The sequence below is a fragment of the Drosophila mojavensis genome, unplaced genomic scaffold (genome assembly GCF_018153725.1).
Source record: "Drosophila mojavensis isolate 15081-1352.22 unplaced genomic scaffold, ASM1815372v1 contig_231, whole genome shotgun sequence".
NCBI lineage: Eukaryota > Metazoa > Arthropoda > Insecta > Diptera > Drosophilidae > Drosophila > Drosophila mojavensis.
Window position 1 is genome coordinate 1,857,950 of NW_025318772.1, and position 27,348 is coordinate 1,885,297.

A 27,348-nucleotide genomic window follows, 5' to 3' on the forward strand; every position below is an offset into this window, starting at 1 on the left:
CGTGGGAAAGAGCTGAGAGATCTGCATGAGCATGAGCATAAAGTTCAAACGGCCATCGAACATGCCAAAAAGGATCAATTATAGAGCAGAGAAGGTATGGAAAATACTTTATGATTCTATTAAAAACACAAAAGCTGACGACTAAATGGACGCACCTGCCCTGATATAGTCTTACACATATAGTTTTACAGATGCACAGTTATTATATTATTATTACGCAGTTAAATACCAGCTAAAGTTGATCAACTAGTTAAAAGAAAAAATAGTTTATAACTTTATAGCTTTTGTTATTTCTGTCATTTGCCGCTTAAGTGTAATTATCACTTCTGTTTGAGCATAAATATTCATTGGTTAAGTCTTTAGCGACGGCCGTCAAAGTGATATATTAGCACATTGATGGGGCATTTGGCTTAGTCAAACACAAATATCAAATGATATAGGCGCTGACTTTTTATTTCGTTTGACTTTTGCTTTTTAATGATATGTGCGGCAGTCGAAGAAACGCGAATGCGAACACCGACTCGCTCAGTAGTTTATCCAAGCAATAATGATCATCGCAGCAGAGCGTGCGGATGGATGCCTCTATAGTTTACAGCTTAAATTGTTTGCCAAACGGCTTAAAGATATATATCTACATAAAATATATTTCTGTAAATTTTTTGAAGAGACGCTGATGATGATGATGGCCATCAGCTGTCAACGGTTCTCACCCAAACCGTCTGACTGGGTAAATATTTACCAGCTGAGCAATTGCAGCAAGACGAAAAGATACAAAATACAAAAAATAAAAAATAAATAAGAAATAAAACATATTCAAAAAGCACAGGTATTGGACCGCATGCATAAGGCAGACCGCCTTAATGAGCCGTCTTTGTGTAGGCGGTTTATTTTCTTATTTTTTTTTTTCCGTTTGCCAAGCCGTCAATATGCGCTTTTCATGGGATTTAACAAATGCGAAAAGGTCATGTGGAAAGAAAAATGCTCCAAAAATGAATCGAATACAAATAAAAGCTCGATTTTGAGTTTTCCTGTACACCTTGCGTCTGTTCTATTCTATTGTTTATCTAAATGTTGGGCTTATTCTACTGTAAAAACATCAAAAATTAATTGAATGCAAATAAAAGTATTTCAGTTGAAGGAACAAAGCGAGCAGACACCACAATTTTGATGAGTTTGCTTTCACTTCCTAATTTTGCTCAACAATTAACATTATATCCATTCGATATTCTGCCTCGCTTAAGGATCTCTAGCTTTAGTCTACAAGCTCTATATTAAGTTCCTTCACTATCAACTTGACTTCATTTCTAATTTCCTGTTGACATTTTATTACAAACTAAATTTGAGTTGATTAATTTTGATAAAAGATTCAAATCTCGTTTAAGGCACAGCTTTCAGCACTCTCCACACAGCACAAAACGTTGGCGCCACTCTGACAACCCCCACCTACTTTTGTCGCCTACGATAACAAAATTTAACACTTTAGTCGCCTCTGCCCAGCGGCAAAAACATAACAAACACGACAGCAATTTTCGTGGGAGTCCAAAGCGGACAAAAAACTTAACATTTTTCAAAGTAAACGCCGTTTGAAGTAGATATATATAAATTATTATTATTATTATTATTTTTTTTTTTTTTTTTCAAGTTTATAAGATGACCTACATAATACGAAATGAATCAAGTTTATTAATGAATGGAAGCCCAAGTCTTGGCTTGGGAATTCTGTCGCAGGCCTCATAATTTATGGCATCAGAGTTCAAAGTGTCATGAAGTGGCCAAGCATTAGCTGGGGAAAGATTGAGACAATATGAGAGCTGACCTTATAGAAGATAAGCCATATTATAGAAATTAGACATTATTTCACTTTACTTTTCAGTATCTTCAAATCTTAAAAGCCAAACTGAATTAGATTTAGCTTCTTAAATAATATTTAATTATGTAATTTATTATTTAATTTAAAATCGAGTTAAAAGTTTCGCTCGTTTTGAATTCGCAACTCACATATCGAAATATACTTTAAATTTCCAAAATAAATTCTGAGACCTTTCTAAATCTGATTAACATTCATAAAAACTGTCAAAAAGTCAAATATGAAATATGATGAGCAAACCCCTGTGCTTTCCCCTTCTGCCCCTTGACCATATCACAAGTCGTAAGCAATAAGCGTAGATTATATACAAACGTGTTTATGCCACGCGTCGGCATTGGCATAACGTTGCGTATACGCAATGTGACCTTAATCGATATTGGCAGCATTTTGGCCGTAGCTGAGGAGTAGAGAGCCTGGCTGGTAGACGTAACATACCTGCAATGAGAGCAAGAAAATAAACACAAAAATTAATTAAGCGTTTCGATGCAGAAAGGCGACGCACTTTGCCAAATTAACTGTCCGAACATTTCAACGAAGAACTCAGCTCAAAGCCAAGTTGCTTGGGCTCATTTGATTCATTTGACTCTAGTGCCAGTTCTGTCAAGCATTGCCTGTATGCCTGCCAGCTGTCAAAATGGCCAATGGACGCAACCAAACGAGCTAAGTGCCCCAAACTGTGGCTACCAATCGAACGTTATGCAAATGCAAATTGACCAAATGCAGCAGCAGCAACTGGCAGCAGCTGCAGCACTTCTCAACTGCATTTCGAACCGCACATCCATTTAGCTTGGTTTCTCCAGTTCGCTCATCAAAGTTGCATAGATCCTCTGGCCAAGATGTTAGGCAAGAGCCTGAACACTTGCCAAATTGTAATTGATGTATATATGAGAAAGGAACACAGCATCTCTCTATCTCTCTCTCCCTATTTCTCTCTACCTAATGGTTCCATTCAATTAGGAGCTGTGCGTCTAAAAGCTTTATAAATACTTCAGTTTTGCATAATTATTTTTTTTATTGTGCGCTCTTTAAAATTTCATAAGCTATAAGTGCTTTATATTTCACCTTGTGAACGCATTTATATATTTTATTTTATTTTTATTTTAAATAAATATAACTGTTGTTGCTACATTTCTTATCGATATGCATATATTTCATTTATACATTATGGTCGACTTATTTGTAACATAAAGCCCTTAATACGTGTGCTTTATGTCCTAAAATTCTCCCTTACATCTTAAGCAGATAAACTCATCTCAGCTGCCGATTCTCTTTGACCGAAAAGGGCATCAATATGTCTACTTTTTTATGGCCTCGACCCTTTCCTTCCCTTGCATCCTTTTTTATTATAACTGCTGCTGCTGTTGGCTATTACCCCAACGCTTAGATACCCGCCTGGGACATTTAGCTGATTGAGTTCTGTTGTGTTGCCCTTCTACCGCTTGATCTTTTTCCTTTTCTTCTTCTACATTTTGCTGAGCTTTGCATATTTAATTAAAATTGTAATTGATTTTGTGTTATGCAAAAAGCAGGCCACAGCAACAAAACCAACAACAACAATAACGAGTCGCCAAAAAGTCTGTTTCTAATTTCATGCTGTGTGGCAGAGACAGGGCAGCGGCAGTGGCAGCAGCAGAGGTAGCAGCAGAGGCAGAGGCTGCCGTCGTGTCCCAATGTGCCTCATAATTTTTGTGGGCTGTGGCACAGTTTTCTAATTTGACTGCAGGCAGGCACAGCCTCAATTTTTATGGCAACTCAGGTGAGATTTGTTGCCGTTGGCCTCCAATGTAAGCACCAAATTACAACAACAACAACAACATCAACAACAACAGCAGCCGGCATTATGCTTTTATAAAGTATATATAAGACCTTACGTCAAAGTCGCTTTGCATATTGATGGAATAACGCCGTTGCCCAGTCTCCTTCACAACAGAGCCGCCGCCTCAAAGCGAATGCCAAAAGTCGCCTGCATATATATACATATATTTTTCACGTTCCGATTGATTTTGTCGCACTTTCTCGCATACAAAATGTTACTTATACGCCCCCTTTGGCATTTGCCCTGTGAAAATCAATTTTCATGTAGCTGTCAAAAGCAGACTGAACCCCTTTATTCTTCTTCTCTTTTTTTTCGTTGCTGCCTTTTTCTGCTTTGGGCTTAGTGCGTGGGCTTTCGAAAAAAAAAAAAAAAATTCGTTTGCTCTTTTGCGCATTCAGTCAAGTCACGACGAATTGTGATTTTTCCACACGAAACCATTTTCATTATTAATTATGAGGGGATTTCATTTGCAGCCACTCAAAAGGAACAGTTGATTGAACTACTTTTTCAACTAAATTAACCTATTCAGCATTTTGTCCAAATTAGTTAAATAACAAATCTGAACAATTTATCTATTTCAGTCATAAATTATTGCTATCATCTTGACATCTTGCCACTAATTCACTCAGCTGCTTTCAAATATTGACCCATTAAATGGTGCATCAGAAACACAAATACGAGAGGTCGCAACCCAAAGTCAAAACAATCAAAGCAATGTTCATAAATAAAATAACATGAGAATTATCGAAAAATACATTGCGAAAATATGATTTTATATTAAAATACATTTAATATGATGTTTTATTTTAGTTGTAATATTTCACACATTATATTTTGCGTGAGTCAACCTTTTTTCGATTTAGCTGAAGGTTGAGTTTCGTATATGATTTTTGTAGGGGTGTGTCATCACGAAGGTCGGTTTGGTTCGAGTTAAGAAAAAACATAAACAATATTTTTCAAGGCATGACAGCACCTAAGCAAAAAACCAAAAACTAAGCATGAAAAGGTCAGAAATTGGAGGAAACACATAAGCTAATGAGAACACAGCTGAGGGTAACATTTTTACAAGCTTTTAATGTATTAGATATAAGATATACCATTGTAGTTTCATGTTGTGAATAGATCGAATGAAAAGAATAAGGGTAGCTTCACTCTGCATCTAAATTTTATGGATATGTAAACGCTTTCGCTATATTTTTATATTTTTCGCTTAGTTTCCTTATATCTTTCATTTGATATCGCTCTATATTTTCCTCTATCTCTTTATTGGTTTATTATAGGGTATTCAAAATCTTTAAATAACAGTAACTCCTGCATATAACGTAAAATGATATTACAAACAATTATAACTTATACAGAAAAAGTTAAATATCAAATGCAAACTTGAATCGATTTCCTGAATATTATAGTAATATATGCTATTTTATATACTTAATGAATTCAGGTTTTATATGTATTTTCTCAATAATAATAAAGAACTCCCGACAGCTCACTCGCTACCGTTAACTGTTGGCCTCATAAAATGAAACACAAAATAAAATAAAAACTCCCACACATTAGTGCGTCAACTTTTCAGGAAATGAAAGTGGGCTTTATGTATGTATATAAGCAGACTATAGCAATAATTTATTTAATTCAACATTATTTTCAGCCAAATAAAGACAATGCCTGACAAATAAACAAAAGCCATTTACAGTGAATCCACTTTATGAGCAATTTTTGGTAAATATATGTATGTTTATATACATGTACATATATCATGAAAATGAAGCGATTTACAGATTTACAGTTGCTTTTTCTTTCTTTCTTGTTCATTTTTTACAGTTTTTTCCAGTCGCATTAAAACTTAATAGAGCCATTTTATGAACTGTTGTGATAAAATTAAAACTGATTTCTTTTTCAATTAAAAACAATATGCACAATGAAAGGTGGAATCATCATAAAATATATAGTACATGCACATATATAATTGTATATACACGCATATATATATATATATTTATATATATATATCTAGTTGTGTTTTAGTAGCATGCAAAAACTTTCAAGCGCAGCTAACCACAAGCTAAGACCTTTCAAGATCTCTGACTTGGGAGACTAACAACAATGACAATTGAGAGCAGTTTTATTATTATTATTTTCGTTTGTCGTTGCTCTATTCACATTTGGTTTTTAATTTTTGCGCTCGTAAATCGAAATGAAAACGAAACGAAATGAGAGCCACGAGCAGAAACCGGTTAAATGACGCCCAACCAGGTTGGCAGACAGACAGAAAGGCAACCAAGGCAGGCGAACAGCAAACAGCAACAGCATTTAAGCCAGGCCGAAAGCACTGCCAAGCCAGGCCAAGTAAAGCCAACCCAAACCAAACCAAACCAAAACCAGAGCCAACTTTAGTCGTATAATGCTTGAACCAACGACCGGAGATATAGATAAAAATCAACTCCAACGCTGTGGCAGACAGCAACAGCAGCAGCAACAACAACAACAACAAACCCAACGGACACGTTTTGTGGCAGCCGGCAAAAAAGAGAAGAAAAAACCTATATGCATACATATATAAAAGTAGAAGTTCGAATGTGAGAGAACTGAAAAACCAGAAACCTGAAATTGTAACGCAATCAATGCGAAAAACCAGAGTAGTGCTGTTGAGTAGGCGTGGCCGACGCCTAGTGTGCTGAAAATGAAAATCAACAGACAAACAGTGCCAGGCAGCGCACAGCTGCTTCTGTTATTGATGTTGCTTTTGGTGTTTCAAGCAGACAGTTATAAGTTATATAGGAATATTGGCCCGCTCTTTACCTTTTTTTTTTTTTATATCTTTCTATTTTATATTTTATATTTTGTCCGTTCGACCCAGCACACGCATTTGGCGGATTACACCTTATTCACACTAGCACAGCCAATTCAAGGGAGAGGTGTACCAGGGCTTATAGCTGAAGATAAGTGTGAGTTGAGAGGGGTGCTGGGGGTGCGAGTTGCTGAGGCTGATGCAGCTGTCGATATGTCGGAAATTGTCAAGCACGCGGCTTCGTTGGCAGCTTTGGCAGCTTTGGCAGCTTTGGCAGCTTTGGCGTCACGTAATTTCGCATAAAAATGATTTTTTTATCAAAATAAAGCCCAGGCATAGACAGAGATCTAAGCATGGAAGGAGGGATACGTATGTGTGTGTATAGGATGGCGAACATTAAACATGCCCCTTAAAAGATATCGTATTTGACAATTATATAAATGAATTAATAATCATCGTTAAGGTATTTAACGAAAACAGCTTCAAAAACAAAATTTGATTTTTGGAGAAATTTATTTATATTCATATATTGACAAATGGATTTATTTTTGAAGAAATTCAATGGAATATAATTTTAAAAATTCTATATCTTACAAATATATTTTAATTAACTTTTATTATTATTATTATTATTATTATTTTTTTTTTTTTCTTAGTGATTAGATATACTATTTATTTAATGATATTTAAACTCTACATTCAAAACAATGCTGCTTTCCCTCCACAAAAAAGCAAAACATCTGAAGCATTATTAAAATCAATCGAGTTTCAACTTTTTTTTATACCACAAAGAAGAAAGAAAATTCAAGAAAATTGTTGTTTTTCACGCTAGCTGACTTTTTAGCGAGTTTTTCGACGGCAGTTACCAATTTCTTTGTTTATAGCCGCAACACGTGTTTTCATTTAAATACACACATACACACAGGGAGACAGCATGGGCGGCTGGACCTTTTATGTATATGTTAATGAAATGATAATGGTCAAAAAGAGATGCAGAAAGAGGGGGAAAGAAAGAGAAACAGAGAGAGAGAGAGAGAGAGAGAGTGACTGAGTGAAAAATATAAGCTATTTCGAGTACGAGACAACAGCTAGCTCTAATTAAAGCCAGCACAATGAGCACACCAGCTGACCAAGAAGAAGAAGAAGAAGACGATTCTCATGGGCTCCCCTTGGGGAGCCATCAAATTTGATGGTCTCCAAGTAGGCAAAGTAATTGCGAGCGCAAACAGAATTAAGCAAATGTCTATTGTTGAAGGCAGTTAAGCTAAATAAATGAAGGCAAAGAAGAAGAGCAGAGGACAGGAATAATCTCTTGGCTAAACTTGAAGTTTTAATTTATGTAAATACTAGGTGAATACATTTTATTGGATTATCAAGTAGTTCTATATAAAATCAATACTAAGGTCTACTTCTGTTTGGGTGCCACATGATCCAAACATAACATGAACTTTTTCGGATGGACCTGCAAATACGTTTGGATTTCCAATGTCAATAGATACATATACAGAATTATATAGAATTTATATAATCAATTTCCTATTATTCGAATTGGAGGCGTTGTTTATGCTATGAGAATCGTATAAAAGGACATAATATCGTGTGATTGATGTAAATACAGACAAAATAATATAAAATTGTTTACTTTTGAGAGCTGAATAGAAGCTCATCATATATTTTAAATAAATCAATCATCTATCATATTACAAAATTTATTAAATGGTTTCTCATTCCGTATCATATCATGACATGCATTTGATCTCAATAAACCAGTTAGCTTTTCTCTCTCGCTCCCTCTTCTCTTGAACTGTTTGGCCCAATAAGCTAAGCAGTTAGCGTGTCTCTGGGGTTTCGTGTGTTAGCCATTGTTTACTGTAGATTGTGTACCCAATGCATTTTTCACTTTCACACACGAGCAAACACAAACACACACATAGATAGAGACACTGCTGGCAAACTTGTTTGCAGCATAACAGTCCTGGATGCCAACGAGTTGGCAGCTGTTGCTGGACTAAACTTAGCAACAAAAACTGAAGCTGCATTTGGATACTGGGGCTAATTATTTAGCGATTATATGAAAGTGAAACTTGTTGAGTTGGCTGCTGCTGCTGCTGCTGCTAATGCGGCTTAGTTGATTAATTGGATATAGCCTCGAAACATTTTGTTGCTCATATTCTGCGAGTGAAATTTTAAACGTCTGCCTATTAGCAGAAAATTTTGGATGACGTTGGGTGGGAAGTGGTGCTACGGGCACGCCCAGGTGGAAGGCCGCTGAATCGATGGCCAAAACCAGCTGCCACAAAATTGTCAAATATTTATGCAATTTTATGAATTGGACCCGAACTAATTGCATTTTGCATTGCATTGATGCAACATTTGCTTCAGCTGCACCAACTTGGCCAAAAATCCATTTTGATTTATGCCATATTTATCAGCGCAAAATACAGATACATAGATACATATATATAACTGTATTTAGTGCGCTGGGTGCCAATGAAGCATTTCACATGAATGCGATTTACAAATTCGATTCACACCCAAAACCGCACGACGCGAAATGCAATTTATTTACACACAAATACATATGCATATATACGTGTATATACTAGAAAGAGTACTTTTAAAAAATACCACAAAAGACAATCAAGTCAAATTCTATTGTCTTATAGGCTGCAAAACAAAAAACCAGTTTTTTACGTTTTTTTACGACTCTTACGGTGTGCATTGTGCTTTATGGAGCATGGCGAAAATAGAGGAGGGCGCGGGCGAGGGAGTCGAATGGGGGCAGTGGCCCCAGAGACCGTTTGACTTCAAGTGCGCATACACAAAAATGTAATCCAAACAAATTTTTAGCAATGCTTTGATTTGTAGTGCCTCGAGCTATGGGCATTGGCAATCGTATTGCATAATGCTTTAGAAGATAGATTTCAATTATGATTAGAGACGGAGCCCCAATATAGACTTTACCTAATCGAATCGAATCAGCGAAACCAGCTCCAGCTTATGGCAAAACAATCAAAATTGCGCATTAATCTAAATGTCAATTTTTAAAGAATTCTAGAATTAAGACATAAGAAAATAAATCAAAACTTCAATATTAACTTTGATTGAAGCTAAAAGTTTACTTTGAAATTTATTTTCATTCTATGATTGTTTATGGGATTTTAAAAGTTTCAACTGTAAGCCAAGTTTGGCCTTTATCAAAAGAATTTTTTTTTAACATAATTTTAATTTGCCTTTCCCAGTAAATATATAACAGCTGGTTATTATTTAGCGGATAGTGCCCTTCTCTGCACTTCTCACGAATTGACCTTATGCCATTAAATCGCGAGCACAAACACACGCATGTTTTCAGAGAAGTTCAGGGTCAGTTTAAGTGATTTACATAAAACCTTCGTAAATCTACGAATTGACCAACAGAAATGAAATGCGAACAAAATTCGGACGATTGTACAGAAAAATCCAACTAAAAGCAAATCGAGTTTTTTTTTTTTTTATTTTATTTTATTTGTTTTATATGGACTAACGCCGGAAATATACAAAAAGCAACATTGCCAACGGCCGGCTGTCACTTATTTATGCATCCGGTCGTTGCAGACCACCACAAAAAAAAAAAAAAAAAAAAAATACAAATACAAATAATATAAGAAATACCACATACTATATACAGCGACCAAAATACAAGTCATATATGTAAATAAAATACTGCAGATAATACGAAAATACAGATAATGTGGGTACACAGCGATTGTGGTCTCGACTTGAACAGCGAAACTTTTCAGAAAACTTCCCCCTTAAAATGCGCATTTGTCAGTTAACGAATTCGGGTTATACGCTGCGCCCCTCCCTCCCGTCGCCTAGTGGGCGCCACTTGCAGGTAAAGTTTAAATGTATAAAGCTGAAAACTATTTGCATAGAATTTGTGGCAGCAGCAGTGAAGAACTGTAAAAAAAAAGTTCCTAATACTTATGAATAACTCGATGAATAGATTTATTTGACAAAGTTACGGGTAAAGGTAAAGGTGATACAATTGAAGTTTTCGAATATATGCATACATATTGAAGTTTAAAAACAGATTATATGCAAGACAGAATCAATTCATAGCTTAACATATATATGATTTATTTGTTATATACATTCAGCTTAAGCTTATCTTAGACAGAGAAGAAAAAGGCAACCTAATTAAGCTATTCAATCAACTCTCTCTGTGATTCTCATTATATATTGAAGTTTGTATTATCTTACATATTACCGTTTCTAATTAATGCTCTAGGCACTTATTGTATAATATGAATGTACTCGATGCTAATTTGCAAGACAATACACAATGAAAACGCCCCTCGTCGCAATTCTCACGAACTGGTTACCAAGTCGTCTAATTAATCTTACCAACTGCTCCGACACAATTTTATAAGAAGCCAAAGTATAAAGTCTGGAATAATCATCAATCAATGGATCTGCTAGATACAGGAGCAGAATTCTATGAAAATAGCTCAACTTTAAATTATAGCTATAAAAACCGCTAAGTGCACAAGCGCAGCAAAACTGTTTATATTCTATATCTATGGGTCATATAAGCTATGCAACTGTCATGCAAAACGCCCTGGCAGCCAGTTGACAATTGCCAGCTAAATTCTATTTATCCACGAGATACATTTCTATAGATATATGTACATGTATATGTACGTGTGTCTATGTATATATTTAGCATATCATATTTTAGTTGGCAACAATTTCTTGCGGTCTCCCAGTTGCATTTGCTGTCTTGTCTTGGGCTTGGGCCTGAGCCATTGCATGTTTATCGAACTTTTACGGATGTTTAGATACTCAATTTGTATATAATGGTCGACGTGAAGTCTCTATACCTCCGCCCATCTAGAACGTGGCGACTTTGGGTCGCCTTACGCCCAAGTTCGTGATACTTGATTACAACTTATCTATAAAATGAGAAATGTGCTCAGAGTTCATTGCATTTGACATGCCAGCCAATCAACCGAAGCTGTTTTTCTGTGGCCTACAAACAACAACAATCATAAAAAATGAAAAAAAAAAAAAATTCAGAGAGCAAACTAGAAAAGTCAATTTCTGTCCACGTCTGCTGCTATTGATAGACAATTTTTGTTATCTAGTATTTCAGTTGTGCTGCTGGGTTTGCTTTCAAGTAGATACCGAAATGCTCTTAAGTACTAAAAATTTTGTCAATGCTTCTTGACAACTTTTTGCGTAGTCGTGGTCTTCTATTTGAAGAAAAGTAGATTGCACCGATAGCTGACCATGACTAAGCTGCCAATTAAGGATCTACTACGTGTGCGAAATTGGTCCAGCGAATAAACAGTTAATGCCCACATGTCAAGAGCTACAAAAAAACCAAAGTTGACAACTCTTCCGACTGTATTTGCATTTGCATTTGAAGATGTTAGGATAAAAGCTATTAAACTGACAACAGAGGATCTACAGAGGCGTCGCCTGGCCAGAAAAAGTTCAATTTTAATATTTGACAAAAGCTAACTGAATCAAGAGAGATACACAGTGAATTAAGTGACAGCAGGGCTTTATGTGTGCCAGTAAAAATTCAATTGACAGCATTAAATCAATAAAACTAACCTTGGGGAACTAATATGCAAAGTTGTTTACATTCCATTTAATATGTCTATAAAAATGGTATATTTTATTTAACCCAGAGAGACAAACATATCATTATTTTTTTTTTAATTGTTCACATAACTGGAAGTTTGATTTCTTAACATTATGAAGGCCATTTCTATTGCCACTGCAGTGCCTCAGCACGACTTAAATCACATTTGTCAATTAAAATGCAAATGGTTTAAATTTTTGAGAAATTACCAGCAAAATAATTGCATTTATGTATCAGTCGGCTGGCATCAAAGACGTCAAGCTGGGCGCAGGCAACCTTCAGGCGAGATACATTTTTAGATACACACACACACACACACACATACAGTCACTTACACAGTGAAAACTATTTACGCTTATGACAAAATTAAATGCCATAAAATGTGGCTACTTGGCAAACATTTTGCCCAAGTTTTAGCACTAACCTAAGCCAAAAAATAAAATAAAATAAAAATAAAAAAAAAATAAAAAAAAATAAAATGAAATCAAATGGCGTAGGTGACAAAACATAGAGGCAGCAAAAAGGCTGCCAAAAATAAAAGCGCATTTAATGAAATGCAAAGAGGGAGAGTAATAAAATAAATTATATAAATAATATTTACAGATTAATAAATCTAACTGAAATAGCAAAAACATAAATAAATAATAGATATTATAAAATTTCCTTCACCACTGTCGTCATTATAAAATGTTAAATATTGCAAGAGATCTTAAAATATAAAAAGCCTGAACACTTTGCATATATCTCAAAAGGAATTTTATTGCATTTGGAGAGATTTTTATTAAAAAACATTTGCGCTTGCAATTGCTTACTAGGAAACCGGTCTGATTCTCTACTGAGAACAAATTAAGATATTTAACGCGTAATCACAGTTGTATCGTGCGATTTGTAAAGCGGGTTTTAAATAAGCTACGAATGGGGTCAAAGTATTGCATGTGCCAGACGACAAACAGACAGACACACATACATACATACGTACGTCTACAAGACAATGAATGAGAGGGCGAGGCAGTACGACTCAGAAATGCCAATCAATTGATTTCATTGTCTTCAATTTATAACCTATCGATAATATAAATTCCGACAGTCAGCCTCTCTTTCGAGAGCTAGAGAGATATGATATATAGGCAATTGTAATTGTATTTGATTGTGTTTGTATGTATGTGCGTGCTCGCCTAATGTAACTGTTCTGCCTCTACATATCGTATATTACACATTATTCAAAGGCATTACATATATAATAGATATGTGTACATATACATATGCAAGCATACACAGCTTTGCACTTGACATTAATTAAATGAAATTGTTTTGTCACAGTTCCATTTGCCGACTCTCAACCATGCCACAAAGTCAAGTCGGGTGTTGTAATTGGCTTTCGGTACGACGGAGAAGTTCTGAAAACATTTCTAAGGAATACCCTAATTGAATGTTACTGAGAGAAAGGCACATATTTGGTAAATCAATGTTGAATATTAAACATAAATTCAATAATCAATATTCAAATTTCTCTTTATATACATACGTGTGTTTAATTGATATTAATTGAAAACACACAACCAATTTATATATATATTTCTTTTATGTGTATACTTAAACGTAACTTTAGCTCATAAACTAATAAAACCAACTTAATAAATCAAATTTTTGGTGGATCATCAATGTTTACAAACATCCCTTGAGTCTCACACTTGCAGTTAATCAATGTTTTTGTTTATTTGTACGTCTTTGATTACCATATAAACGAAGACTTTGCTCAAATCTAGAGTTGTTGCTTTTCGGAAACGAAATATTCCTTTATTTGTTTATCCAATTGAATTTCAATAGCACAGACTTTACTTTGGCTTCCCTTCGTCTAGGGAACGTTATCATTCGATTTGGCCCCCCATTCGAGGCATTGTTTATTTTGCTTATATGTGTCTGTCACATTCGGCTTTAGATTCTTACATACTCTTTACTTTAGTGAATGTGAGTAAACCTATTCCATATATAAATTGCAATGTGACAAAGACAAGGCCACATACATATATACTCTTCATGAATATGTATATCTATATGTCTATCAATCATTTTGTTATGAAAACTGCATTGCTGAACTACAGAGAAATTAGATTTGATTTACGCACTCGCATTTGTACAATATACTATATACTATATCTGCCAGCGGAAATGTGCAAAGCAAATACATCGAGCACGACAATTTTTAAGAATTTTATCGCCGCGCCAGCAATGCCAATGCATATGAAAAAAAGAAATTAAAAAGCAATTACAAGTCCAATTCAATGCGGCGCAACATTTTACACTTCAGCAGCGGATACCTTTAAATGTTGAATGATTTTCGGATGTTGCACAGAACGACTAGATGAATGCACTATAACTAAGAAAAGTATAGACCAACAGAGCAAAAACCAATCCCAAATATTATAAAAACATTAATATTTAATGAATATAAATTATATAATTTAATGGAGTTACATTTACTGATATAGATACAGCTGTTAGATCATATCATTCTGTTTTCCGTTTCCAAAAAGCTTTTCAATGTATTATATCTAGACCAAAAGTATATATTCTGAGAGTACTTAAACTAGGCCAGTCGCATGAAATATATACTCTACTATATGTATAGTATATATACATGTGATTTTTTTCAGGCCGCTTGTCGTTGTCAATTTTGTTAAATGTTTTGAGCAATATTAGCGCAGATCTAGCGACAAATATCTTTTATGTGCCAAAACAAATTTGCAAGAGATTCTCATGTATGAAACATTTTGAATTTATATACAAATATTTGTGGGCCCCTTCACAAGCCGAAATAAAACATGTGTTAATTAATCAAATACAATTTTGGGACTGGTCAAAAAACAAAAAGTAGACCAGCAATTTTTGGATACTTTCTTATTAAATCAATTGATTGATGGGCCGCAATTAAAAGACTACAGAAAAGAAATAAAAAAAAATAAAATAAAAAAAGTAAAACCAACTTAAATGCGACCAATTGATGTTGGCCCACGCAAAGCTGCCAAATGAAGCCATTGGGGGCATTGGAGCTCGAGCTCAAGCTCTCTCTCTCCCTCTTCCTCTCTCTCCCCCTCGCTCTTCTCTGCTGGACAGTTGCAATGCTCTCAAGAAACCGACGAGTAATGAGCGTCTCATTAAATGTGGTCGGTATTTAATTTTGTACTTTTCTTATTTTGTGGTCAAAACTTTTGTGCGGCTCTGTTTGTAAATCCGTTTGGCTTGGCCCATTGCGCATTTAGTTCATTAACCTCTCAACTACAATTGTTGTAAATTTTACGTGCAGTTATGGTCTATCCATTGTTGTTGCTGTTGGCTCCCTCGTTTCGCTCATTGTTGCCGCTAGAAAGCTGCTCGCCAATTGTTGGCCTAACAAACTAATAAAAAAAAAAAAAAATAAATACAATAAAAAAAAAAAAAAGGAAAGAAAGAGGCAGCAAGAAATAAGTGCTGCCGTGCTCTGATATGCCAATTAAAGTGCGACCAGCAGCTACTCAGATGGCGAAGTAGCTCGTCTTGGCCTTGCTTGGCTTGCCGCCCTGTGTGGGGGCGTGCTCTCTTTTATAAAGTGGCCACAGGCAGGGACAGGGAGAGCGAAAAGAGCAGGGATAGAGATAGCCTCTCTTGCAGCTGACTGCTGGGATAATAGCATAATGTGGGGCAATTATTTAAAATTAGTTATAAGAGCAACTACCTGTAAAAAGTTGTGTAAGACTGGCCACAATTTATGTTATTTCTCTAGCTATATACGACTCTATTGTTCAGAAAGAAACTTTTGCATATGTAAACAAGATATCTACGAATACATTTCAATTTGAAATTCACTCAAGACTCAGATATTCCCAAGCAAAAACTCTTAATTATAAGTAAAGACATATCTTAAGACTTTTCAGTATTTATAGTAAGCTCGTTTTTAACACGAAACTCTTTTGGTATTAATATGCCGTGTATGAAAATAGTTATCTATGATCTATATGAATTGCAATTCACTTTTTTGATTATTTTTCGATTTATTATTATTATTGAATTTTTACATCTATTTTCTGTATATTACGATAAACAAAACTCAATTTATGAAAATCAATTGAATCACATGCACCTAATTAGGCTCAATGTAGAATTCCGATAAGGGGTTTTACAATTGGCCAACTGTTTTATCTTTCAATGCTTAAGGGCCCAGCATTGGCCTATCAATATATATGTATGCCAACAGCAGCATTTTGTATATAGCACTGTCTGTATGGCGAATCTATCTATCACAGTCTGTTTCGCCATTTTTGCCACAAGTGCTACAGCTCCAGTGCGCTTTGGCATTTCAATTAAAGTGCACAACATACGCAAACGCCCACAATGCGACCCTGCCTATCCCCCCCCCTCCCTTCCCACCAGCACTCAAGCTCACTCAACACTGTTGAGTTGCAACTGTTGCACTTCGTGCAAATAATTGGAATACGCCCACACGATGATGAGAGGAAGCTTTGACAGTAGCTGAAAGGAACAACTTTTACAATTTTATCTAAAAAATGTCTATGCAAATAGCTGAATCTATATACACATGCACATACATATATATGTACATATACGTATATGCCTGACAGTGGCTCTAAACTTTAAGAGTTTAAGAGAGCTGAAGAGTCAAAAGCTCCCTTGAAATTTGTAGCTCAAACAGAAAATTATGACAAAGCCCACACACATACAGAGCGAGTCATATAGAGAGCGTAGCGTTGCTGCATATGTGACCAGAAATGGGAATAAGTTCAAACTTAACTTCAATACAGTTCAAGCGAGAACAACAAATAAATAAAGTAAAAAGGAAAAGCACTTGAGGCACGTAACTGAACATTCATATTCTTTTATATAGATATGTATAACTGTGAACAGGTAGGTAGATGGGTATTATATATCAGCGCAATTGTATTAAAGTCAAGGAACTTTAAAGCTGCTTTTGAGGCAACTTTTACCACAAAATATTGCATGTCATGCCATATGAAAGATGAGTGTCCATAAAAATAATTTATATATATAGATATATATATAATATACAACAGAAAAATAATTTTGCGGCTGGTCAATTAGATGCGGCTATTTAAGGAACCGGACAGAGCGTTACAGTTATAGCAAATGTATGAAGTTGTAAGTGGAACTTTGCTTTCAAACAAACTTAAGTAATACAGTTCATTAATCTAAGTTGAGCTTTAAATTAATATAATGTTAAGTGAATACACAAAAAGGAAAACCAATTGTACTTTATTTAATGCAGTTCCAAAATATATATAAATTTAAATAAAACAAGTTCAGTTTCTTAAGAAACAACGCCATACAAATTTAAACAAATTGCCCTGGCGCCCAAGCACAGATCATTACGAGCCAGCTGCATAAATCATGAAAGGTTGAGGTTAAATTAAACGGCTTATGTCCAAATTTGTATCATTTAGTCTAATTTAGCATCAAGATAAACGCATATTAAAACTAACACGAGCATTTTATATGGCACACATTTGGTATGCATTAACATAAGAACTTTAAAAACAAGCAAACAACAATATTAAATTACTCAAAAACCATGATTAAAACCAAAAGCTGCTATCAAGAATACAAAAAAGCTGAATGACACCTTTGAAATCCAGGTAGATAGCTTGGTAAGTACAGCCAGAGAAGAACACCCGATAAAAACCTAATTCCCAAAAACAAAAATCAAGGCAGAATCTCGCTAAACTCAACAAACATTTGGAATATATTTATGTATATACACTTTATAAATACTTCAGCTACCTTGCATAAGTATTTGCCCCTGTAGCTGTCACTCAAACGCCCTCTAGCGCATATACTCACAAACAGGAACACACACACACACACACACAAAATGCCTTATGAATAATCACACAGCATTTCATTGTAAATCAGACAAAAAGTGCGCGTATCACCAAGTTGCCAAAAAAAAAAGTAAATAAATAAATAAATAAAAATACACAAAAAATTCAAAAGAAATTTTGACATGAGCAAAACTTAGTGGTAACAGCTTAATTACAAGTTTTGCCGCACGTGCTAACAGCATGTAACGGTACTCCAATCCTAACTGACCAACTAGAAGATACCGTATCCCTCGGCAGATAACTTAAGCAATAATTTGTTGTGTGATTTTTTAGAATAACAATTAAATAATGTTTTTATTTGAAAACATTTTATATCCCTAACACTTCTTCTTCTTCTAGGTATCCCTAACATTTCTGCTATCTCCATAAAATTTTTATGAATATTCAACAAGTTGATATACATTAAAAATGAATACAAGATATAGTTCACATTTGTCATCTATAGCTTTTGCTAATTCCCAGCTCAGCTAGTATTTCCACAGACGCCCCATTATCCCAGTGCCTACAAACAGACATCATCAATATACCCTTTTCACTCGCTTACAATTCCTAAAGGGTATAAATTGCTTGAGGCTGATGTGTACCTTTCGCCAAATGTCTCTGAGCACTTGACACAATATTATTTGAATTTTCAGAAATATTGTATTATTGCGGCACTTTTGAGCACCTGGCGAAAATGTGGCTAATTTTATCTAGCTAAAACTAAAAAAAATGTATATGGTGTGTGCTCTAAATATATATCAAATTAAACAAGGGACAATATATAGGCATATCATTTTCAAATTGAGTTTCAAGTCAAGTTCACAGTCGACCGTTTACATGAGAGCTGGCTTTAATAGCACGTGGCTTAACCTGAAGTATATTAATTTATGCGCTGCGCCAGGGGAGAGGAGATGATAGCACCTTGATTAATATGCGTGATATATTATTATCATTGTCCCCACGCTCATACACACACACACCCACAGCATACAACCACGCGCATAAATGATTACAGCTAAAACATTTAAGCGGATGAATTTGTCTAGGGTACTAGAGATGCTAATTGATGCGGATGTTTTGATTTGATTTGTTGCACTCCTTTGAGTCACATGCTTGAAAACTTAATTAGATTGTAAAATGTGCACTTGAGCTGAAATCTTGATTTGCATTTTAAGCAGCTTACACGTTCAAGAGCATTACAGTGCTATTTGATTGTAAGCATACTACTATTGAAGATGATCATGCTCTTTGACTACTCATTGAAGTTAAATATATAAAAAAATAAAAATAAAAATAAAATTTTCAGGCTGTGTTTTGTTATTTATTATTAATTTATTTAGTAAAATAATCATTTTAGTCAAGAGCTTCACCCGAGTTGAAACTCCGAACTCCACTTTGCCTAATACTGAAAGCTCGTTTAAGCAAACTAAACTATTCTGAAAGCGCGCCCCATATCACACACACTCTCTCTCTCTTTCTCTCTCTCTACGGTGCTTCACGCAATTTAAATTTGCTCAGCACATTAAGCTTACAGCTTCTACATATAATCAGAATCTCATTAAAGCTTTATACTAATTAGACCTCCTCGACGGTCTTATCCTAAAGTAAGCAAGCTTGTGCTAAGTCCCAGACTTTGAGTTATCATCGCCTGCCCAACAATCCGGCCTTGTCAGCCTGCTGTCATAAAGCTCTCCAATATTATTCTTTAGCGGCTCGCCTTGAATAAATACCAATTTATTTTTAACGCAACATTGTTTTTCTTATTTAAATGAAAATTATCAGCACGACACTTGGTGGCGGATATGAAGTATTATATATAAATATATATATGGATGTGTATATATGTATAAATTTTCTTCTTGCTCTCAGCCAGACGCCGAACATAGACAAAGCGCTGATTGGATTTAAAGTGACAGTAATAAATGACAAGAAAGGCGTGTTTCATTTATAAATACGAAAAAGCATACGCAATAGCCCGGACGGTTATTGGGAACTGTCTGAACTTGCACTAGAAGAAAGCGTAACAAAAAACCAACAGCAAACGGAAAGAGAAAGAAAAAACCTAGAATATTGAAAGACGTCGGAGACTTTGGGCTAAGTAAACAGACATCGCTGGTCGCCACATTTTAGAGAGCTCTGACACTGACAAGTCAAACAAATTGCAGGGTATTGGGTTGGCTGGGGCCAGTACTGGGGCTGGGTCCGGGGCTGAGGAAGGGGAATCTGGGAACGATGGTTCGAGTTTAATTTCTTGTTTTGCTTGCTTTTATTTTTCATGCTTCAATTTTATTTTTATTTTTATATTTTTGTTTATAGGCATTTTTTTCTGTTTTGGCTTTTAGTTTTTGCTTCTCATTTTCTTCATTATGTCAGTGTCAGTGTTGTGCAGCGGTCGTTGTAATATGCACACAAGCGGAAGTGATGAACTAACCCCTACCCTGGGGCACATTGAAAATCTTCAATCGAAGATTTCAGAATAAATAATTTTTTAATTATTTAATTTTTGTAATCGCAATATTAAAGTCAAGTCGGATATACCCTATTTAGTATGTGCAGGGCATAACAATGGACATGGTACATTGTATTTCTGTTGGCATGTAAAATTCTTGAGTATGTGGACAGAAAATACTCAGGGGATCGAGGGATGCAGTCGGCTCTTTAATTGTGCCGCAGTTTTATTAAACGCGAGCGTAATTAGCTTAATTATACTTTTTTAATTATTTTGTCAGTGCCACGCACAATTGGGCAACACCATAGGAAAACAAATATATGTACATACATATGACTATTGCAAAATATGTGCTACTCATAAGAATGTTGATATAGATTATATATTAACATCTGTCTTGACACATTCCGGTCTCCATCGCACTGTGTGAAATGCCACATGCATAATTATTATTATAAATAAAACAATAATAATTAAAAACAAAAACAAAACAAAAGGGACTAATTGACAAATAAACACAAAACTTTAACTCTTAATTGCGTGGCGCCAGACGGTCGTCACCCGATTTATTTATACATATAAATACATGTATATACACATATAAATACATGTATAAACAATATATACAAATATTTATGTGGTATGATATATATATAAAGCAAGTCAAGCTCAGCTTAAGCTGAAATGCCAAAGCTTCAGGCTAACCAAGTCCCTGCATTGTTTACACTCTCACGTTGACCTAAATGGCCCATTATAAACGTCAAGTTGTGGCAAGTGCCGTGCATTAATAATCCCGCCAAATCCGCCTACGAGTAGTACTTACAGAGCTTGTTAGACTAAGATGCTCAGGCACAGTGAGTCGCAAAACAAGTTATAGCTAGGTTTTTTTTTTTTTATTTTTATTATATATATATATATATATTGAGATATATTGATAGACATACATTATTAATGTATAATGTGTCTTTTAAGTAGTTGGCTACCCTCTTAAGAATATTATTTATATTATACAGAATCTCTTAAAAATATATTTTTTAAAAACATTTGAGGTATATATATATATCATATATCATATTATGTATATATAATAAAATGATTATACATTCACGATTCAATGTTTTTCCCCCTTTACACAATTCTCTATACATTCCCTTAATTTTTTTGCACTCGCGTTTCACTGTGGCCATCAAGTGAATACGATAATTTAAAAAATATATATTTATATATTGGCATATATATGTATATAAAATATGCGAATATAAACAACATTAATGGGTACATCAAATGAATGCAATTTACTCAAGTAACTTATTAAAATTATAGGATAATATCGTAGCGCACGAGCGGGACGACTCGGGATTCTGTAGCTGAGTGCCTGATGAAAAATTTAAAATCAGGCGCCAAGCAAAACAATTTTCATAAATATACCACTGAGGGAAATTGGGGAGAGTCGAAAAAATAAGAATACAAAAAAATGCGAGATGGCAAACCACTGAGCGCATTAACGCTTAAATGGCCTTGAGACCGAGTTCTAGCTATTTTCCTTGCTGCTATCTCTTTCTTAAGCACTTTTTCAGCTTCTTTTTGATTCTTACCTTAAATTTGGCACAGCTGCGGCAGCGGCGGCCGCCGCTTGCAGAGGCGGCGGCACATTATATGGAAAAGGCAGCTTGGCCGCAACGGCTGGATTCTCGAATAGCATTCTGTTGCTGTCGTTGTTGCTGCTGCTGCTGCTTCTGTCGTTGTTGTTGTAGCTGATATAGTGGTAAATTTTGCTGGCTTTTGATACACTTCCGTGTCGCGGCACAAAACACAAAAATTATTTTTTTTTTTTTTTTTTCTGCGTGTTAATTTCTTTCACCTTTATTGTTTTCTTTAGTATCTGATATTTTCTTTATTTTTTTCTTTAATACTTAATTTTTAATATTTGCTCACTAATTTAATTTAAGTTAAGCACATTTTCTTCCTCAATAAATCCGATATGATTTATATACTAAACTGAATATTTAAGAAATATATATTTTGATTACAAATAATACCATATTTGTTTCCAAATTTTGGGGCCCAAAATACAAAAAATTAAATGATTTTTTTATAATAATCAAAAAAGGAGATAATGAAAAAAAAAATTATATTTGTAGCTTAACTGAAGGCTAATTTAGCCTAATCAAAAATGTTCCATATTTCCCCCCAAAGATCCCCTTAATATTGCAAGTCTTAGCACAAGCACATGTTTTCTTATTCCATTATTCCGTTTTCCATTTCTACGTATTTCCCCCCTTTAATGGTCACATCACTTTTTCTCTTTCTCTCTCTCGCTCTGTCAATCGCTTGCTGCGGCCGTCAGTCTTTGCCCGTTAAACAATCATCAACTAGTTTTGTTTTAATTTCTTAGTTTGCTTTTGCTGCTGCTGCTGCTCTACTGCTTTTCTGCCTCTTCTTTTCTTTTTTGCTTTTACTTTCGTTAGTATGTTTGTTGCTGCTGACTTCTGATTCTGGTGTTGCTCTTTACGTCGTATTCGCTTGACATTGCCGGCTTTTTTCACGCATACATCGGCGAATTGTGATTGTATTGGCGTGTACACATTGATGTGCGTGTGTTGTGATAAAAAAATAAAATAAATTGCCTTTGTATGCGGCTGCTTTTGCTGCTATTGCGTTTTGATAAACAGACTCTTGCATTTATGTATATGAAATTCAATTTCATATAGCTAGATTCTTGAGATATATTCAAATATTAATAGAAGCTCGATTTTGTTTTATTTACATAAATTATATTGATTTCCTTGCATAAAAACTCTAAAAACCCACAAAAGCAAAAGACGCTCAGCAATATATTTGCGACGTCATTGAATTCGCCGCATACAACTGTATGTGTGTGATGCCTCCAACTAAACTACCAAAAAAAAAGCAGCAGCAGCTTACGCGGCTCTCTGTCTCCCCACTTATGTATGTATGTACATACATACATATATACTTGAGTCACTCTTTCACTCGCACGTACACAAAGACGGCTCGACCAAAGTAACAGCGCGTGACGATATTACGACAGCAATTACGACAAACGTCAAGAATTGAAGGTCCGTACAGCGCAAGGAACTTTTGTCAACTGAAATCGCAGGAGCGCTGAAGCGCTGCCCAAAGCGAAGAGCAGCGCAAAAGTTGCAAGTTCGCCGAAAAACTCATACAAACTCGCTCTCACCAGGATAACCACATTTCAGCGCACTCAGAGAGAGAGAGAGACAGAGTAAGAAACGAGAGAGAAGTGAGCTCAACCATTTTCGCCGCTTGGCAAACAGTTGGGGTAAAAATCCAACCGTATCATGCAGCACACATGAGACCCATATGCAACATGAGTTGATGACGATGACTATGACGAAGACGGAGACGAAGACTCAAATGCCGCTAACCGCCTTGCCTTGTCCCCACTTCCCACATCTCTTCCATATAACCAACGTAATCATTTCCGACGTGTGCAGTAGTACAACAACAACAATAGGCTGGTGGACAAGCCTAAGCTGCGAGAGCAACAGTGACGAACAACCGCCCGCGTCTTTTATAACGCTTTGTTCTCACATTTAGCGCGCTTTGTTTTTGCTCGCATTTCTTCTGCTGCTGTTGTGTTGTTGTTGCTGCTTTAATATTGAAGCTCAGTTTCGGATAAGCTGACGCGTTTGTTGACTCTAAAACAACAAGAGCGCAAAATAATTGTTTAATTTATTAATGCGTTTCACAGTCTCGCTCACACATACAAACACACTCACAAAGGCAGCTTGATTTATTTGAATTTTTAAATAAAATTTATTCAAGCTACGCACCAAACAGCGTGCTTTATTTGCATTTCTTTTTCTTTAATCCAATTTTCGTATGAACTTGAAAATTTATCTAGATTTGGAGCGTAAGCTACTCTCTCTCTTATACAGCTTTGGTTCTTATACAATCTTCGGCAGCTTTTGTAAAAATCTTATGCAGCACATTCTCAGAGTTTGTTGGCTAATTTATCACATGTTTTCGTCTTTGTTCTTTCGTAGAATTTTTGTGGCAGCCTTGCATATTTAATTACAATATACAACAGTTTCTAAGAATCGTATGCTGCGAGCAGCTGCTTCTTCTTCTTCAGCAATTTCTTATCGCACATTCGATAAAAAAAAATCAAGAGCGTAACTCTTCTAATTGATGACATTGAAAGCTCAAAGTAACGGAAAAACTTCCTATTTTAGTTATTTATTTATTTTTATTTTTCATCTCATTATAATTTTGTTATTTAAGAGTTTATTTTAATTAAGTGTTTATAATCAATGTTTATCCTGAGGCTACGCTAATTTATTTATTAAATTATAATTGTGTATTAAAAAATGCATTGTTTTTGTGATCAATTTTCATTAGTTTAACTTATAATTTTTGAAACTAAGCAGCTTTAAATATTTCTTGGTATAAACATTTTTTATATGCATACATTTATATTATAGAAACACATATTTATTATAATTAATTTGCATGCATCACAAGGGCAGCTTTTTTTTTTTTTTTTTTGATGTTTTTGTTGTTATTGCAATTTAACACGTAATTTAATATTGCTCATGCAAAACGCAAAGCGCTATCGCACTTTAATTAAAAGAACACTTTTTCAATCTCTTTGCAATTATTATAAACGAATTGCGAAAATGAAAAGGAACAACAATTTGTTGCACTTGAAAACTCAATGACAATTTTAAGGATTTACTTTAATCTCTTGCCCCAAAAAACCCAAACAAAATGGAATTTTGTTTGCTTTTAATTTGCCGCCTTTCGAGCCTTTAACGGCACTTTGCCCCAAGTAGCAGAATTTTATGTGGTACGACCACAAAAAAGAAACGACGTTAATGACGACGCGCTGTGTAACAAAACAACTGTAAACAACGACGGCGACGACGACAAAACGACGCACAAAAATCACCGTGCGCTTAACTTCACGTTGTAACGGTCGGAACCAAACTGACAACTAGCGATGCCGGAAAGCATGGCATTCAATTCGCTTGGCAAGCTCTCACTCTCTCTCTCTCTCGCCCTCTCTGAGTAGAATATGATTTCTTGCGGCAAGCATAAAAACCAAAACAAGAGCGCTCTCTCTTTTCTTCTCGGTGCTGGGATCGCCATGTGGAGCGACCATTGCGAAATGCTACTCATTTGAGTCTTGCTCTCCGCTCCAACCACCCACCCAAAAGTCGTTGTGTGCAACAAATAAACATTCGCTGCGATTCGCTGGAGAGTAGTAGTTTGTTTTGCTTATTGTATGCGGCGAATTCGCCTATTCGGATAAAGCAGTGTGAGATAGCGACACAAACGTGTTGGCATCATTATTGCTAGCTCGCTTGCACTGCCATGCAATGCAATGCCCGCAGTTTCATGCTTCCGTTCTTTAAGCATCTTGTTGTTGTTTGTGGTGTGGATAAAAATGAGTATAGCATCGTTATGGAACGTATTGTATAAGATATTTGTATCTTATACGTTGGTTTGGGCAATTTTGATATTTGAATAGGGGAAATTTTTGGCAAATGCTAAAAACGAGATTTGAAATCAAATTTTGGAAATATTTACTTAGAATTTAAATGTCAAACCGAAAACAATTCTTTTTGTTAAGTCGGTCACTTAAATCAAATTTTGTGATAGACCTCTACGCAACGACTAACATCAAAGACATCAAAGCATGTTGCGAATTTGTATAATTGTTTGATTTAAAGTTTATTTTTTTTATTTTTATTTTTTTTTTTATTTGTAAAGTTTAAAACAAAGTAAGCAACAAGCGCAGCCCCAACAAGTTCTGCAGCAAAGCAGCTGACGGTGACTGTTTGTTCGCTCTCTCTTTCTCTCTGTCTTGCTCTGCTGTATTATTGTTGCCAACAGGCAGCGAAGAAACGGAAAACGGAACACAAGAAACTTGTTTGCTGTGCCTGGAGCATGAAATAAGACTCAGAAATAAAAAGACAAGAGTCCGAGCAACAACAACTGCAAATGTTACAGTTGAAAAGGTGAAGCGAGCGAGGGAGGCAGACAGGTCAAAGGAGCAGACGAGACACGCCTCTGCTCCTCTCTGCCTTCCTCTCTCTCAGTCTCTTCTTTATAAGTGTCTCCTAGCTGACAGCAATAAATTTGGAACGCCTGTCTTCGATTAGCCGTTGGAATGGGCGCGTGTGGAACGGCTTTGAGCATGCAGAAACGCATTGGGAATGGGGCTCGTTTTATGGCTAGAGTAAAGGTAAAATTTATAACAAAAAGCGCACAGAAATCTCTGCCAAACAAATTGGGTCATAAAAGTAATTAGTGAAATCTGTTCCTACTATATATAATATATAGAATATTGGCTCTTTTAATTGGCTGCCAAATTTTTGGCGCGCTAGACTTTGTCTGGCAATCGAAACGTTAATTTCTGGTCACTTTTCCATAGAGCAGCTACTCGGCAAGCAAAAGGCTGTGGGGTACGGGGACGAGGAGAAGGGGGTAATTGAGCTGGCAGCACAAGGGCGCAGCTGTTGGGAGACAGAGATAGAGAGAGACAGAGAGAGAGAGAGAGAGAGAGGCACTCACTGATGTGAGCTTTAACCAGCCAAAGTTCCGGCTATTAGTCTATTAATTAAACTGCCATAACCTTAAATCACGTGCCATTACAACAAAACCAGGGCTGCAGAATTGAAGGAGTGAAATTAATACTAATACGGAAAGAGTATAACTTTAGAGTCTTAAGATTAACGAAATATTATATATCACGATGAATGGCTGTCGATCTAGTCCGAATAGATAGACCTATTTAAGACCTACATATATTAAAAGTACCGCCCATTAGAGTATGTCACAACCAAACTGATCTATTTCTGTTACTGTCGAACAAGTATGATGTAGTCGGTTGTTTTCTATAGCAATATTATTATTTATTTTATTTGAAA

General features: G+C 35.5%; 1 protein-coding gene and 1 long non-coding RNA gene across 5 annotated transcripts in view; both read right to left on the minus strand.

Moving 5' to 3' along the window:
- LOC6574626 (AF4/FMR2 family member lilli) overlaps window positions 1–22,282 on the minus strand; it is a 103,155-nt gene extending 80,873 nt beyond the window's left edge. Inside the window, exon 1 of the mRNA XM_032733745.2 lies at window positions 22,024–22,282. Coding sequence (XP_032589636.1) covers window positions 22,024–22,130 — 107 coding nt within the window. The 5' untranslated portion in view covers window positions 22,131–22,282. The remainder of the gene's footprint in view (window positions 1–22,023) is intronic.
- A 69-nt stretch (window positions 22,283–22,351) lies between these two features.
- On the minus strand, window positions 22,352–26,067 carry LOC116804887. Of its 4 annotated transcripts, none has more exons than XR_004364918.2 (3): window positions 25,152–25,842; window positions 23,394–24,111; window positions 22,352–22,426 (listed from the first exon to the last, which is right to left on the minus strand). It is a non-coding gene; the product is annotated as an uncharacterized LOC116804887 (long non-coding RNA). The 4 variants fall into 4 exon arrangements; XR_004364917.2 differs by having other exon boundaries at window positions 23,398–24,111; window positions 25,152–25,841; XR_006356876.1 differs by having other exon boundaries at window positions 23,433–24,111; window positions 25,152–25,840.
- Between the last annotated feature and the right edge of the window lie 1,281 nt (window positions 26,068–27,348).